Raw genomic sequence first — 15,259 nt, forward strand, 5'->3', positions numbered from 1 at the left:
TCCTTCTCTCTCTCTCTCTCTCTCTCTCTCTCTCTCTCTCTCTCTCTCCCCCCCCCCCCCCGCCCCCTTTCTTTCTTTTTTTTATTTGGTACTAGGGGAGAGGACGGGGCCAAAGCAGATGTCCAGGTCTCCCACCAGCTTTTGAAAATGCTGTGACTTACAGACATGAATGGGAGGGGTCTCCACTCAGAGGCCAAGGGGAGCCATGCCCCTGAGCTGTGCTTTTGGGAGAAACCAGGAACCACGTCCCTCATGCCCATGGTAAATCGGCTTCCTGTTTTCCATAATGCTGAGAACATGGAGACTAGTAAAGTAACCAAGTTCAGGGCTGGCGATCTGACAGGGTGTGATTCAGGACCCTGGGAAGGAAGCCCCACCCAAACCACCTCTCTTAGGAATTTGTCTCCACTTTCTGTTCCCACCATCAGAGAGACACTCTCAGTACAAGACTTTTCCTTGTCAGGAATCTTCAGTCAGAATGCAGAGATCCCTGGAAAAGAGTGCTTATGCTTTATCAACACTTTAAGTCACTTTATCACACTGTGGAACCCAAAGTTTCACAGACAGACACTGAGGTCTAAGTGGACGGGGGAGAGGAGAGAGAAACATCATAACATCTTAGAGCTGGGGGTCAGGGGTGCCGGCTGAAGTACAGCCACTGAAGCCTAAGAGCGTGGGTTCAAATCCCGGCTCTCCTGCTGTTGACTATGTGGCACTGAGCCAGCTACTTGGTTCCTTCACCTGTAAAATGGGGACAATGACACTACCTTCCTCACAGAATTGATGTGAAGAATAAAGAAGTTCATACATATAAAATGCCCAGAGCCAGGTTTGCCAACATTAATTATTAATAGTGAGGACCCAGAGGGAAAATTACTTGCTCAACGACGCTGAACTCGTTGATGGTGGGGACAGTCCACAAAAAAAAAAGAAAAAAAAATACACGTTTTTCATTTTCCAAAGCACTTTGGCTTTTTTTTTCTAATCCATTTTATTATTATTTTCTTTCAAGAAGCCCCTTTCCTGGCAAAGTCCTTGACGCACATCGGACAGATTCTTTTCTCTTTACATATGAGGAACCCAAAGGCCAGTGAAGCTGCAGTCACACAGCCACCAGAGGACAGAGATCCCACCAGCCAAACAGGGCCCTGGTAGTCCAGCCCTGATCCCTGCAGCATTTGCTGGTCCCTCCACTTCTCCTTGGCTCCCCATCCCCCAGCTTCGCTTAATGATTTGCAGACTCTTACAAGCAGCCACCAGGGGAATAGTTTTGTTTTGCTGTCTCCCAGGACACCCAGCACGTGCTCACACGGGCAGGTTCACCCTCAGGTGGCCGGAAGGGACAACCTGCATGGCACCGGGCACTGAGGGCTCCCTTTCACGGAGAATGGAGGGGGCAGGTAGTTGTGATCAGCCCATAGCTTTCCCGTGTGACCATTTTAAACATTTCCTTTCAAAATCTACTGCTCTCCTTCAGGCTATCACGTGGGGGCATTTCCGTTCTTTTGCAGCCACACCTGGGGGCACAGCTGGGTGGTACATTTCTCTTTGGAGAGGGGACCAGATCAGGGAATCCTCTGACCCTCTAAACTCCTAAGTTCTTGTTACCTCCCAATCCTTTTTCTATAAAATAGAGAGGATAACACTCGACTTTCTAACACTTTCTTAGTTGTGAAAGCCAAACAAGAGAATCCAGGTGAAGGTACTTAGTAATCTCTAAAACAGTGATTCTCCTTGGGGCAAGGGTGCTATTGGCAGCTAGTTAGGAGAGACCAGGGATGCTGCTAAACATTCTTACAACACACAGGCCAGCCCCCCACCATAGCAAAGAATTATTAGGCCCCAAATGTCTATAGTGCCCTGCTCTAAAGGATGATCAAAAATTAAGAACATTTATAGGGAATTTACTATGTGCCAGGTAATTTACATGCATTATCTCATTTAATTGTTCCAACAGCACTATCAGAGGGTATGGTTATTATATCCATTTTACAGACAAGAAAACAAAGGCACAGAGTAGGTAAATAATTTGCCCAATCTCCCACAGCTAGAACTGTAGTGGGAATGAATTCCAGGTACCTCTACCTCCCACACCTGCTCTTAATCTATGACCCTATAGCAAGGGTCTCATATCCATGACTGAATAGTAATTTGCACAAATATGTACCTCTTCCCCTGTAAATATAAACAGATGCTGTTGTGATGAATAAAATACAAATTTCTGAAAAGTGTTGATAAATTCATATTATCTTTCTGTCTTTATGCATTTTCCTAAATCAAGGGACTCAAAAAGTACAACGGCAGGTCCAGAAAAATCTTCTCTCTCTAAAACAAAGCGAGTCTCGTCATCTAAAAGGTAGGGAATCTCTGCTATAGATTTGAATTACATTCAAACCTTACAGTCTCTTTTCTGAGTCCAACCTCTTTTCATACTGGCTTAGCTATGTCACTTGCTGAAAAGGTTAATGAAAATACTCTGAAGCCCAAATCAAAACAAATGAAAAAACATCTCACAAACAACGTCTAAGGATTTTCCTGCTGGTTTTGGAATCCTTTCATCCCAAGTTCTTTCAGTGAAGGAAGTTAGGACAAATCAACTCCTTGAGTCGCTTCAATTTGGTTACAGATACTTTTCAAAGCTATCCCATTAGATGGATTCCCAAAGAATGTCTAAATCAAAATGTCTCTAAATCTCTCCTCTCTGGTCCCTGTAGAAGTTCAGTTGCTGGGTGAACTCTGAGGGGTGGGTCACCCCAAACAGCCCTCCCCTCCACAGAGACCCCAAGAACTCCACCTAGCATTGCTGCACAGGCCCTGCCAGTGGGCTGCTCCACACCCCTTCTCAGGGCAGCACACTTACCCCTTCCTTTTTGGTTGCAGCCTGTCGATCCATCTTAGCTCTGGAAAGATGTGCTGCTTACTTCCTTTCAGCCAAAATACCAAATGCACTGGATGGAGAGAAAAGACACCCTGAATGCACTTTGGCCATGCCAAGTAACGCCCAATAGCATTTTTATAGCCAGTCTAAGGCAGAATAACCCTTTCAGGAACCCAGAGGTTTGTCATTCTTTCACTTCTTTTAAATTAAATGTCTGGAGTTCGCTCAGCAAGTTGGCACCCCCCACAACTACAAGGACAGCGCCTTCCAGATGGGGTCAGTCTGTGCTATTTCCTCATGGTGAAAGCCTTCACTAGTCAGGCTTGTGGTGAGTGATTGGAAGGGTTATTTCTGTCACAAACACATGGACGGCAACAGCTACCACTGACCCTCCACCACACCAGGTAAAATGGAGGCACGAGATAATGTCACTAGAGGTTTCTAGGAAATGGTCCCTGCCAGAAGGCTTACAGCTGAGTCTCTCTACTGGAGAGTCAGCTTTTGCCCAAATGACCATGCAACACTTTCTCGGAGAGTTTCTTATCCTTTTTAAGAGTCTCAGAGTGGCCTAGAGACATTATTTTCTGTGTAATTTCACTATTGGAAAAGCAGTAAATATTTCAAATCCCTTTATCTGCAGGGCAGGGAGAGTGAGACACAGCTGTTGGTCTGCATCCTCCATGCATGGCCAGGCCAGTGCCAGAGCCCTGTGCTGGGCACGTGTTCAGCTGCCATGTGGCACGCTAGGTCCGGTGGCCAAAATCCAGAACAAAGTCCCACAAGGCCTGCAGACTTTCATCTTTACAGGACATATTCCTTGTTTTACTTGCTGAAGCACAAATCCAGTTAATTTAGCCATTTCCTCCCCTCCTTTACCTTCAAATAGTTATCTGGGAGTCCACATGTGTCACGCACTGTTCCTGGCCTCAGCAATGAACTTGGGAATTGTGACCAGCCTCCACTGTGTGGGAAACTGTAAGGAGGGTGACAGTGTAATAACCCTTGTGTTTGTGTGTCTGCAGGTGTGTGTGTTGGGGGGAAGTCCCGATGTCCCCATTCACAAGGGAGAGCTGGCCATTCCCTTTCACCAACTGTCTTTTTCCTTCCGTGTCACAGCCCTAATACAATGATTTCCAGCTAAAGTTTCGCAAGACCAGAGGTTTCCAATTATTTCAAAGCGTTATGAAAAATTCTCCAAAGAAAATGCAGTTTAGTTGGGAGGAAAAAACAGCTACTGGGGAGGGAAGGGAAGGGTACAGATTGTGCAAACGAAAAAAAAATGTCGAAAATTTGTAAAAGTCAGGCCCAGAGGAAATCAGAAGACCCACTTGGTGGCCCAGATCTTCCACTTCATTCCGTGTGTGACTTTGGGCCAGTGAGGAACTGAAAACTGAGCGGTGGTGGCAGACGCAGACAAACCCCTAACCTTGCCTAAACTTCCCCAACTGGAGTGAGGGGGAGGGGACGGTGGTCCGGGCCCACAGGTAACTATCTGGAGCCGCTGGAGCTGCAGTACCTGGCTCCTGTCGGTTCCAAGGCATCGCAGGCATCGCCTTGTCGTCACTAACGCCTCAGCAGTGGCGGGCGAGCAGCGCGAGACAGTGCGGCGAGGAGGCCGCGGTGACGCCCGGCCGCCGTGACCGCCCGGCCGCGTGACCGCCCGGCCGCGTGACCGCCCGGCCGCGTGACGCCCGGCCGCCGTGACCGCCCGGCCGCCGTGACGCCCGCTCAGGCTCCGTCCACGACTGGGTCCTCCTCAGCCCCCACCCGTGTCCTTCTGGCCCAGGACGCTTGACCCTGGGGCAGGTGGAGTGGAGCGACCTTCAGCCCCTTGTCGTGGTCCGCCGTTAGGCCTGGCCGAGACCTGTGGGCTCCGCGGGCACCTGGGGCTCCACAGGGGCCTCGATCAGTCATGAATTGGCCCAAAGGTTTGGGGACTGTCCCTACCAGGTCCTCTGTATAGGGTCCTTCCCAGCCCTGGGATATGGACACAGCAGCCTCTGGTACTCAGGCCGCCATTAAGCCGATCAGGGGGTCCTTTGGGCTCTTGGGGACCTGGGGGCTCAGTCTTGGGGAATGGGCCCACTGGTCCGAGGTGGGGGCTGTCCTTATCAGAGGTCCACCATCCCTTGCGGGACTCGAGGAATTGAACTGGCAACCTTGTGGTTGAGAGCCCACTGGCCCATGTGGGAATCAAACTGGCAGCCTTCGGAGTTAGGAGCATGGAGCTCTAACCGCCTGAGCCACCGGGCCAGCCCACCTTGCAATTTCTTGATGGCATCATACTCTCTTCTACCATAGGGCCTTGGCACGTACTGTCCGGAAGGCTCTCTCCACCACTCCATCACCACCTGCCTTTGACTGAGTAAGCTCTTTTCATTCTTCCTTCCCATCTCAGCTCAAGCTAACATTTTTAGGGAAGACTTCACTAACCAGCCCCATCTTTAGAGCCCTTTTGTTAAATTCATCAGTGTGTTTGACTAAATTTTATTTCCTCAACTAGAGTCTAAGCTGCATGATGACCAAGGATATTTTTATTTTTTTACCCTTTTGTACCCCCCTTCTAATACAGTGGTAGGCTCAGTAAACATAAATGTAGATATATGCTAGGAATAAAATAATCTGTAATCTCACATCCAGAATAACCACTGTTTTCAGATTCTGACAGGTTCCGTAAAGTGTGCTAACATACTTATATTTTATAACATAAAAAATATTAGTAATAAATAGTAATAATGATTTGGGAATGGAGATCTGAGACCCAAATCCTCATGTCAGAATCCTGCGTAAACCAGGATTCTTGGCAAGCACTTTCCCCATTGTGAAATGTTAGAGAGGACCTAATACATGGCCCTCTGAGTTACTGCTTGTCCTTGAAATTACAAACAGTGTCTTTAAAACGCACACGCAGACCATATGCATGCTGATGAGACTGTGGCATCACCTTCTAGCAGGTGGTCCCGCCAGAAGCGTCATCTCAGAATTTGGGGACAGCCTCTCATTTCCAGGAAGTAACCTTGTCCTGCTGTCCTGCCTGTTCAAGTCTTTGACCTTCCCCACCCCCAACACCCTCCATCCTACAGTCAGAGCCCTGGCTGCAAAGAAGCCCCTCTGCAGGCCCTCTCGCCCCCAGCCCCAGCTCGGGTCGGACTGTCTCCCTGCAGTCACCAGAGGCACCCATCAGTATCAGTTACTGCTGCCATCTAACAAAATCACCCCCAAACCTAGTGACTTAAAGGAGCAGTAATCATTTCATCATCTCCAATGGTTTCTTGGGCCAGCGATTCAGAAGGTCCCTGGCTGGGTGGTTCTGGCTTGGGATCTTGTGCTGTTGCGGTCACACAGCTACAGCTGGAACCCTGGGGGCCTGGAGCACCTAGGGCCTGGCCAGGGGTCTCACTTCACAGGGTCTCAGGGTGTCTTCATGGGCTTTTCTGTGTGGGCTAGGTTGGTCTTCCTCCCAGCATGGTGGCCTTAGGGTCGTTGAACTGTTCACCTTGAAGCTTGGGACTCCAGGCGTGAGGGTTCAGCAAGGAAGACAGAAGATGAATCACCTTTTATGGCTTGGCCTCAGAAGTCACAGAGAATCAGTTCCATTGATCTCTGTTGATAGAAACAGTCACAAAAACTCTCCCCTTCCAAGGGGAGGGGACATAGACTCCGCCCCTCAGTGGGAGGAATATCAGACTCACATTGTGAGAGGGGCACGTTGGGTGAGAAAGCTTGTTATGGCCAATTTGGGAAAATGTAAACTGCTTCCCTTTCTAAGACACAATATCCCTGTCATTCCTCTGTGGGAAAACCTTCAGGGGCTCCTCAGCCCTTCTGGAGAAGGAGATTTTAACGTTTTAAAAGCCAAACCACATGGCACTTAGAAGCCTTCCCTGTAAAGTAGAGAAAAGCACAACTCGGGAGAAGTGAGGTTCTGAGCCGAGGCCCGGAGCTCTCTGGGGCCCTGCAGCCTCCTCAGAAGGGCACTGCCCCCTGAGCGGTGTGGGGTCTTCTGGCCTTCGTGTAGATCCTTCCTGACAAGGGTCACGCTCCGCTGCGTCGTCTTCCTCCTGAGCGCCCCTCGCTCATGGGGCCTGTGGGTGCTCTGCTCCCTGTACCTACTGTCTGCAAAGGCCCCGCCCGCCTGTCTGGGACCCTCCTCCTCAGCCCATGTAGAATCAGGAAGTGTGCTGGAAGCCATGCGTGGTTTTCCACCAGAGCACACTTTTCCCTACAATCGTTTGAAATCAGCCTTGGTGGGAACATCACAGGTATCAGCAAAGGCTATAAATCAATGCCCCTCCCGTCCAGTCCGGGCCGTTGCTGAATATCTACAGCACCGCGTGGAACCTAGCACTACATGATGCTCCAGAACCAGGTAACTCACCTTATGATTCCAACATGGGGTTTTGAGAAACATGTTATGAAGCCGGCAGCTTCATAGGCTGCCCAGACACTCCAGTTCCCCGTGAAGACAAACTGCATGTGCATCAGCCCACACTCGAAGTCCCTGGAACCAGAGTTCTTCCAGGCCTCACTAGTCTGTGGGCCGGCAGCAGCCACATCACCTGGGAGCTTGTTAGAAATGCAGACTCCTGGGCTCCACCCCAGACCTGCTCAATCAGAACCAGAAGCCCAGATGGTTCCGGCTCTCCTGAAAGTCTGAGAAGCATTGCTCTTTGCTTTTCCTGAATGTGGTGTCAGGGACTCCCCACTGCACTCCCAGCCCCGAGGCCTCCCAGATCTGTCCCCAGCCAGGGCAGACTCACTGCCTGGCCTGGAACACGTCCCCAGGGCTTTCCTCACTGCTCATCTGGGTGCAGCACTCAGCACCTGACCTCAGACTCACCTCTCACTCTCTGCTCTTCTTCTGGGGTGGTGGGGTGACAGGCAGGCAGGGGACAAATGCTGGCTACAAGGAGGTTTTCTCTGCTGGTATTTGAGAAGCTCTCCCTGATGCAATGAGCCCAGGTAAATCCAGGGATTCGCTGTCTGCCAGGGAGAAGAAAAGCTACAGAAAGGATTAGAGGAAGGGAGGGTCTGACAAGAATTAAGATTCCTCCATCTTCCCAGGGCCACTATGGACTGCCTGGGGCCCCGGCACTGGAAACAGAAGGGTGGAGCTAGCTCTGTGGGGTGGGGCAGGGAGTTGAATCTCCAGTGTCACTTAGATAACACGAGAAAGGCCAACGGATCATGGCCACTGGGGTATCTGGTTTCATAGCAATTTCATTATCCCCATTTTAGATGAAACCGAGGCTGAGAGGTCAGTTATTTACCCAGAATGATATAATTATAAATGGCAGAACCATGGTTGACCCATTTTCTCCAGAGCCTCGTCATTCACAAACAGGGTTGTTGGGTTCACCTGTTTCTCTTCATCTCTTTCCTGGGACCACGGCTTGTGTGCCATATATGGCTTGATGAAGACATCAAATGAATCTTCTTGAGATCCACACACTCAACAGCTCTTTACTAGAAAGCATCAAGTGACATTTTATACCCAAAACTCTTTAATCTGTGGGGGGGAAATACCCCAAAATTCAACAGAGTAAGCATGACAGTCTAATTGGCTATCTTAAGCAATTCATGGATTGGGCAGCGTCTCATCCAGGGACTGGAAGGGCTTTCAGCCATGAAAACTTTTGTTTAATAGATGTATCAATGTAGGTTCATCCTAGTAACAAGTATCCCATTCTTGTGGGGGATGTTGATAATGGGGGAGGCCGTCTGGGTGAGGTAGCAAGGGGTATATGGGAAAACTGTACCTTCCCCTCAATTTTGCTGTAAACTTAAAACTAACCTAATTGTAATTTCAACCTCTCCCAGAAACATAATCAGTGACTGAAAGCTTTTCTAAAAGAAAGGGTTTACTACTACTGACCCATATGCTAGCAAGAAAAGGACCAGGTCCTGGGGCATGCAATCTAAACCACCAGCAGCGTGTAGGGAAAACAATAAACATGTCTTCCATCCTGGAGTTGATGGGCTCTTTTATACATTATGTTTTGGGGAAGAAAGATGTAAGTTGTTCTGAAAGAATTTACCTTGGCTACTGGGAAGGGGCGGTGGGAAAAGGTGAAGCTGGGGCAGTTCTAGGATAGGCACAGTCTGTAAGGAATACTACTTTTGATTGGTTGCAGGCAACAGTCTTGAAAGTTAATGTATGTGTGGGATGCCGTGGAGTCTGGTGGTCACTAATAGATGCCTGGAGATTGGCTCAAAGCTCCCACATATATTCAGGAATGTGAGCAGTCTTGTGTTAGTCGGCCCACGGATATTACCTGGTTAACTACTTTTGTCTCTTTCTCTCCCTCTCTGGCTGCTGTAATTTAATTTAGAACATCTCAGGGTTTTTCTGTTGTCACACCATTATCACCCAAAGTCCGTAGTTTACACTAGGGTTCACTCTTGGCGCTGGACATTCCATGGGTTTGGACAAGTCTGTGTTGATAAGAATCCATCACTGTATTATCACACAGAGAGGTTTCATTGCCCTGAAGATCCCATGCTCTGTCTATTCATCCTTCCCTCCCCTCTAGCCCCTGGCAACTACTGATCTTTTCACTGTCTCCATAGTTTTGCCTTTTCCAGAATGTCATATAATTGGAATCATACATTATGCAGCCTGTTAGATTGATTTCAGTTAATAATATGTATCTAAGGTGCCTCCACATGTTTTCATGGGTTGGTAGCTCATTTCTTTTAGTACTAAATAATAGTCCATTGTCTGGATGGACCAGTTTATTTATCCATTACCTACTGAGGACATCTTTGTTGCTTCCAAGTTTTGACAATTATGAACAAAATTGCTATGAACATCTGTGTGCAGATTTTTTGTCTGGACATAAGTTTTCAACTCCATTGGGTAAATACCAAGGAGCATGATGGCTGGATCACATGCATACAGGAGTGTATTTAGTTTTGAAAGAAGCCATCAAGCTGTCTTCCCACATGACCGCACCACGTGCGTCCCCACCAGCAATGACGAGATTCCTGCTGCTCCAGGTCCTCACCCGCGTTTATTGGTGTCAGTGTCCGGATTTTGGCTGTTCTAACAGGTGTGCAGTGCTATCTCCTTGCTTTAATTTGTATTTCCCTGATGACACATGATGGGAGCACCCTGTCGTATGCTTATTTACCGTCTGTGTATTTTCTTTGGAGAGGCATCTGTTAAGGTCTTTGGCCCATTTCTCAAGTTGTTTTCTTATTGCTGAGTGTTAAGAGTTCATTGGATATTCTGGATGACGGTCCTCTATTAGATGTGTCCTTTTTCCCATTTTATTGAGAAATACTTGACATCTATCCCTGTGTAAGTTTATGATGTACAGCATGATGGTTTGATTTACATATATTGTGACATGGCTGTAATAGGTTTAATCAACATCTATCATCTCATGCAGATTCACTGATGTGTCTTGCAAGTATTTTCTCTTAGTCTGCGGTTGTCCTCTCCTTCTCTTGATAATGTATTTTTAACTTCACAAAAGCCAGAAAGTGGAACAAATAAACTGGAGGAGCAAAGTTCCCAAGATGCAGTAGTTAAAAAAAAAAAAAAAAAAAAAAACGATTTCGAGGCGGGGTTGCATGAGCTGTGCAGGCACGCACGGAACCAGGCAGCTGGCCCAATGGCTCATTTTGGAAGGCTGCTCCCTCAGAGAAGAGCCCTCGTCCCAGCTGTCCCTGACCACCAAAGAGCCTGTTGCTGCCACTGCAGTGGGTCACGGCGTGTTGTGATAAAATGACGCAGGAAAGATGACAGAGTCAGTGGCTCAGTACCAGAGTGTCACACTCATATGAGGTTGGCCCCAAGCCGTGGGTCCTTGGAACTTGGACCTGGTGATCCTCATAAGGTACAGGGCCTGGGAATCTGTATTCTAACCCCCCCCCCCACACACACACACACACACCTGTGATCCTATCAGGCAAACTCAGGAGAAGCTATGCCAATGAATGGGCCGGCCACCTACTTGATGGCATCTGCCCACAGAGAAGGCTCTGGAGAGACCCCCAGAGCACACCTCCTCACATCACGGGCAATCAGTTTACCAAACACGCAAAAGAAAAATAATTATTTTATTTCATTTAAAATAGCAGGGCTTTGGCCTCAACCTACATGGTCAGGGTTTTCGTTACAATTCTGCACGTGTGAAAAACCTCACGTTATGTTATTACGCCTGGACAGGAAGTTTGTAAAAATATTTTTCCTTGTCGTGGACATATGAGGAACTTTGTTTGCATCTCAGCCCTGGCCAAATAATAATCTTTATGAACAAACAAATAAAAACAACTCAGAAGCACAAAGAGGCAAAAAGTACCTGGTAAACCTGTTTAAAAGACCAAGGTTCAGAGAGTGCTCTGAGCTGAGGACACACGGAAATGAGACCCTAGCACCTGTTAGGCTGAGGCTTCACATCAGTACCTGAGGGTTGCAAGTGGATAAACATTAACGACACGGACGGAGGAGAAAGTGTAAAAGCAGCACACCATTGCCTTGCTCTGATCAGAACCAAGAGCCCCTCTTGGACTTTGAGGATGTGACCTCATTCCCACACATCCTTCAGTTCTGAACTCCACCCACCCAGCTGGATTGATCTCAGAAAGAAGTGATGTTGCTGATTTCAAGGTTGCCTACTGGCCTCAGGCCCCAGCCCTGGGATGAGCCCCTCCTGCTGCCCACTTGGTCTCCACCATTCACTGTCAACAGTCACCTGGCTGCAGAGACTGGGCGGGCAGCAGAGGAAGCTGAGATGTAAACACCAGGGTATAACTGTTGGGAGGGTTTTACAAAAGCATTCGGACAGCACAGCAGAGGCATCAGAGTGGAATGTGAACTTGAGGGAACCCGAGGCACCCAGAGACACTCTCTGGAGCCTCTGACTCCCTCTGCTGGCCTTTCCTGACTGGGGAAACTCGGGTCTGGCCTGTCCTATAGAGGCCATACCCAGGGGGGGCCATCTGAGCCAAGGACTCTTGCGCCCTCTTCTGAGCAAGACTTATTCTAGCATCTTCCCTCTGGGGCCCATACTCAACTTCAGCTGTGATTAGTTTTCTTTTTTGTAGCAAGCAGCTTCCTGAATTTCTGCTCCATTCTAGAAGCTAACATAAGGGTCTTGACTAGCTATGCACCCATGATCTGCTGTAACATCTTTAGGGGAACCCCAAATTCCCCTTATATAGGCCATTTCTGTAAGGAGACTGCCATGCTGACAAGTAGCTTTCTGTAGGGCAGCTCAGAGCTTTCTCTGAATCCTATGGGGATGTTCACCTCTTGCTTATTTTCATAAAGAAAACTTTTTTAAAGGAAACCAAAAATGAGCATTTTGGACCTAATTCTACAGATGACTATTCCTTTCAGATTCTCTTCCTGTTACAGATTTTGCTTTTAAGAGTAAAACAGGAATCCACAGTATGGCGTGGCTTTGGTTTTAATCCAGAACCATTTTACGGGTTCACAAAATCACTTCAGTTTTGCAGAGTTCTCATGGAACCCAAGGGAGGGGCACCTATTGGGTAACGCTGTCTCCCAGGACTCCCGCAGTGACATTTACAACTCTGATTCTTAGCCAGTGGCTTCTGTGACTTCACAGAGAAACTGTTTTCTGAAACAAGAGGAAAGTGTTGGTGGGAGAGCTATAGAATATAGAGATACAAGTGCTTATGTTACATCCTTTTTTCTTTTAAATGTAAATAATCACCCTGTGACACATGTCACTTCCCCAAACCAAACCTTCACCTTCAGGGAGGGATCAGTACTTGGACCAATCACAGACTCTCTGGTCACCTTTCCTATAAAAACTAAACCAGGAAGTGAATAAGCCAGACCCCTTCCCAACTCATCCCCATTTCAGTCTTCACAAAACACACATGCGCTGGCGGGGGTCTGCAGGAAGCCCCTGCAGTCGCCTCTTCTTGTCCTTGTTCCAGCCCTTGCACTGCAGGAGGGGACCTGGATTTGAAGTGACTGGTGGAGGCAGGAATCCGGACTCTGGCCTGTGCTTGTAACTCAATCCATCTACACCAAGGCAACCCACAGAGAACTGGGAAGGTCCTAAGGAGACCGGCTGGCCTGAGCAGTTGTGTTGGGCTGTGCTCATGACAGTCACCAGGAAACCTCGAGGGCAGCTTCAACCTGGTTGGGGTAACTGACTCTTTTGTTGACCAGCAAAGCTCTCCAGGAAAAAGCCAGGCTTTCTGGGGAATCTCAGCACCCTGACAAACCGGGAATCTGTTCCACGATACCCAGGTGGGGGACACCTCTCTGAAACACCCCTGACATTTTGTTTAGGATGGGTACGCGGTATATACCCCTACTTCTTCATGCTTTCCCCACAGATGTGGGTCCCTCAGATTGTAAACTGCAGTGTGGTCACGAGGCTGATGACCACTGGGTCACAAGGCCACCTGTCAGTGGTCACCTGCCACTGGTTTCCCTGAATCTCACTGCCAACCCTCATGCAGACAGACACCCCGAGGGCAGCAGGATGCCGCGTGAGTGGCGACGTGCCACCTGCGTGTCTAAGCCGTAGAAGAAGCTACGTTTGTAGCTGCTCCCTCACCAGAGTCAAGAGCTTCAACAGCAGAAGGCGCCAGTGCAGCAAACGTCCCCTCCCACTCCCAGGCCTAGGCCTAGGTAGGCAGCACCCACACACAGGACTAGGAAGGGAAGAGCGAGCTCAGGTGCTGGGAAGTTCCTCGGGGGTCCATCTGGGTCCCTGAGAGTCTCCCGCCTTGGAGGGTGCAGGAGCCTTGACAGGGCCGGCCGGGCCCTCAGCAGGAGGCTGGGAAGAGCAGCAGCAGCAGACAGAGAAGAGCCGGGTTCGGACGACTCGGGTGCAGAAGACGAACATGATGCAGTTGGCACCTCCCTGAAATGTGTTCCCGATACCCTGTCAGGGAGGAGAGAAGAGGCATGATTGCCAGGGCTGCAGTGGGTCGTAAGCACACATGCAAGGAGGCTGGGGCGTGCTGCGGACCCCTGAACCTTGTCCTCCACCCCTGAGGGCTAGTCTGCGATGACTCTGCCACGTGGGCCTCTGGCAGAGCTCTGGGCAGGTCTGAACTTGCAGCCCAGTCAACTCCCCTGGGGCTACTCCTGGGCCGCTGGACAGCACCTCAACGTCCCCGGTCAGCCACACTGACCTTCCGCCCTCTCTCACAGGCTCCCTGTCTTGGGCAGAAGGAAGGCACAGTGGAGCCGAGCCCCCTGCCAGCCCCGGGCTGGCTGATGCAGTGGGACGTGCCATTCTGCTGTGGGGAGAGAACTGATCCTGCGCCAGGAACAGCAAGGGTCTGGGAGGGCAGAGCTACGCACGTGCAGAACGACCAGCACTGGCGTCCGCACCGCCGGGGAGCCACAGAGAGTCAGGACGAATCGCACGGTACTCCAGACCCGGAGGCAAATGAAGATGAGCGGGATGACGACCAGCTTCTTATCAGCCATGGAGCTGTGCTGCTGAAGCCGGTGCGCCTCGGAGAGGATGGGCCGGTACTCAGAGAGCGCCTCGTGCTATGCGGGGACAGCCGAGAGCAGACGTGAGTGGGATGGGCTGCCCGCCACCTGCCCACGGGCCTGGTCTCGCTGGAGGAGGAAGCAGGGAGGCGTGCAGTGCCTTCCACCCGATGGTGCCCGTCTCCAGCCCAGACCTGCTGAGCTCCCGTCTCCTGGTCCGCTGCCTGCGCCACACCTCCACGGGGATGTCGCAAACATGGCTGAACACGGACGCCTTATCTTCACCGCCAAGCCTCCTGAGTGCTTCCCCATCTCAGCTAATGGGAACGCCATCTTTCCAGTCGCCCAGACCAAAATTTGGGAGTCGTCTTTGATTCCTCTCTTTTTGCTACAGCCCACATCCCATCCATAGATAAGGCTTGTGGGCTCTACCTTCAAGAGACCCAGAATCTGGATGTTCTGTCCTCTGCCACTGCCACCGGCATGGCCGAAGCACGATCGCAGCTTCTCTCGAGAGCTGCACTGCCTCTTAACTGGTCCACCTCCATCACCCTTACTACCTAACCCTCTCCCCCCTCAGCACAGAAGCATCAAGGTCCCTCAAAAACCTATGTCCTAGCAAGCCGGTCTTCCACTCAAAACTCTTGGTGGCTCCCTGTTTCATATATTCCTTATAATGTCCCCAACCCTGGGCTACCTCAGACCTCACCCCTACTGTTTCCAGCCACATAGGCCTCCTTATTATTCCCCAAATATAGCAGGCCCATCCCACCCCAGGGCCTTTGCACTAGCTGTTGCCTCCATCCGGAATGTTCTTCCCCATCCGTCTTCATAGCTCACTCCCTTACCCTCTTGCAGTCTTTATTCCAATGTCGCCTTCTGGATAAGGCCCATCCTGACGACCCTACTGAACTGCAAAGGCGTTTCCCATATACTCC

General features: G+C 49.8%; 1 protein-coding gene across 3 annotated transcripts in view; it reads right to left on the bottom strand.

The window, feature by feature from the left end:
* LOC117027043 (G-protein coupled receptor 157) overlaps positions 1–15,259 on the bottom strand; it is a 48,518-nt gene that overhangs the window by 19,220 nt on the left and 14,039 nt on the right. Inside the window, exons 3-4 of one of the 3 annotated variants that reach the window (XM_033114474.1) lie at positions 14,184–14,378; positions 13,486–13,758 (exon numbers count right to left, since the gene is read on the bottom strand). The exons of 1 other annotated variant lie outside the window; for it this stretch is intronic. In XM_033114474.1, the coding sequence (XP_032970365.1) occupies positions 13,546–13,758; positions 14,184–14,378 (408 nt within the window). In that variant the 3' untranslated portion in view covers positions 13,486–13,545. Of the gene's footprint in view, positions 1–2,860; positions 2,949–13,485; positions 13,759–14,183; positions 14,379–15,259 lie in introns of those variants that run through there. One more of the 3 variants, XM_033114472.1, reaches the window with a different exon arrangement.

The sequence above is a fragment of the Rhinolophus ferrumequinum genome, chromosome 9, assembly GCF_004115265.2.
Source record: "Rhinolophus ferrumequinum isolate MPI-CBG mRhiFer1 chromosome 9, mRhiFer1_v1.p, whole genome shotgun sequence".
Taxonomy (NCBI): domain Eukaryota; kingdom Metazoa; phylum Chordata; class Mammalia; order Chiroptera; family Rhinolophidae; genus Rhinolophus; species Rhinolophus ferrumequinum.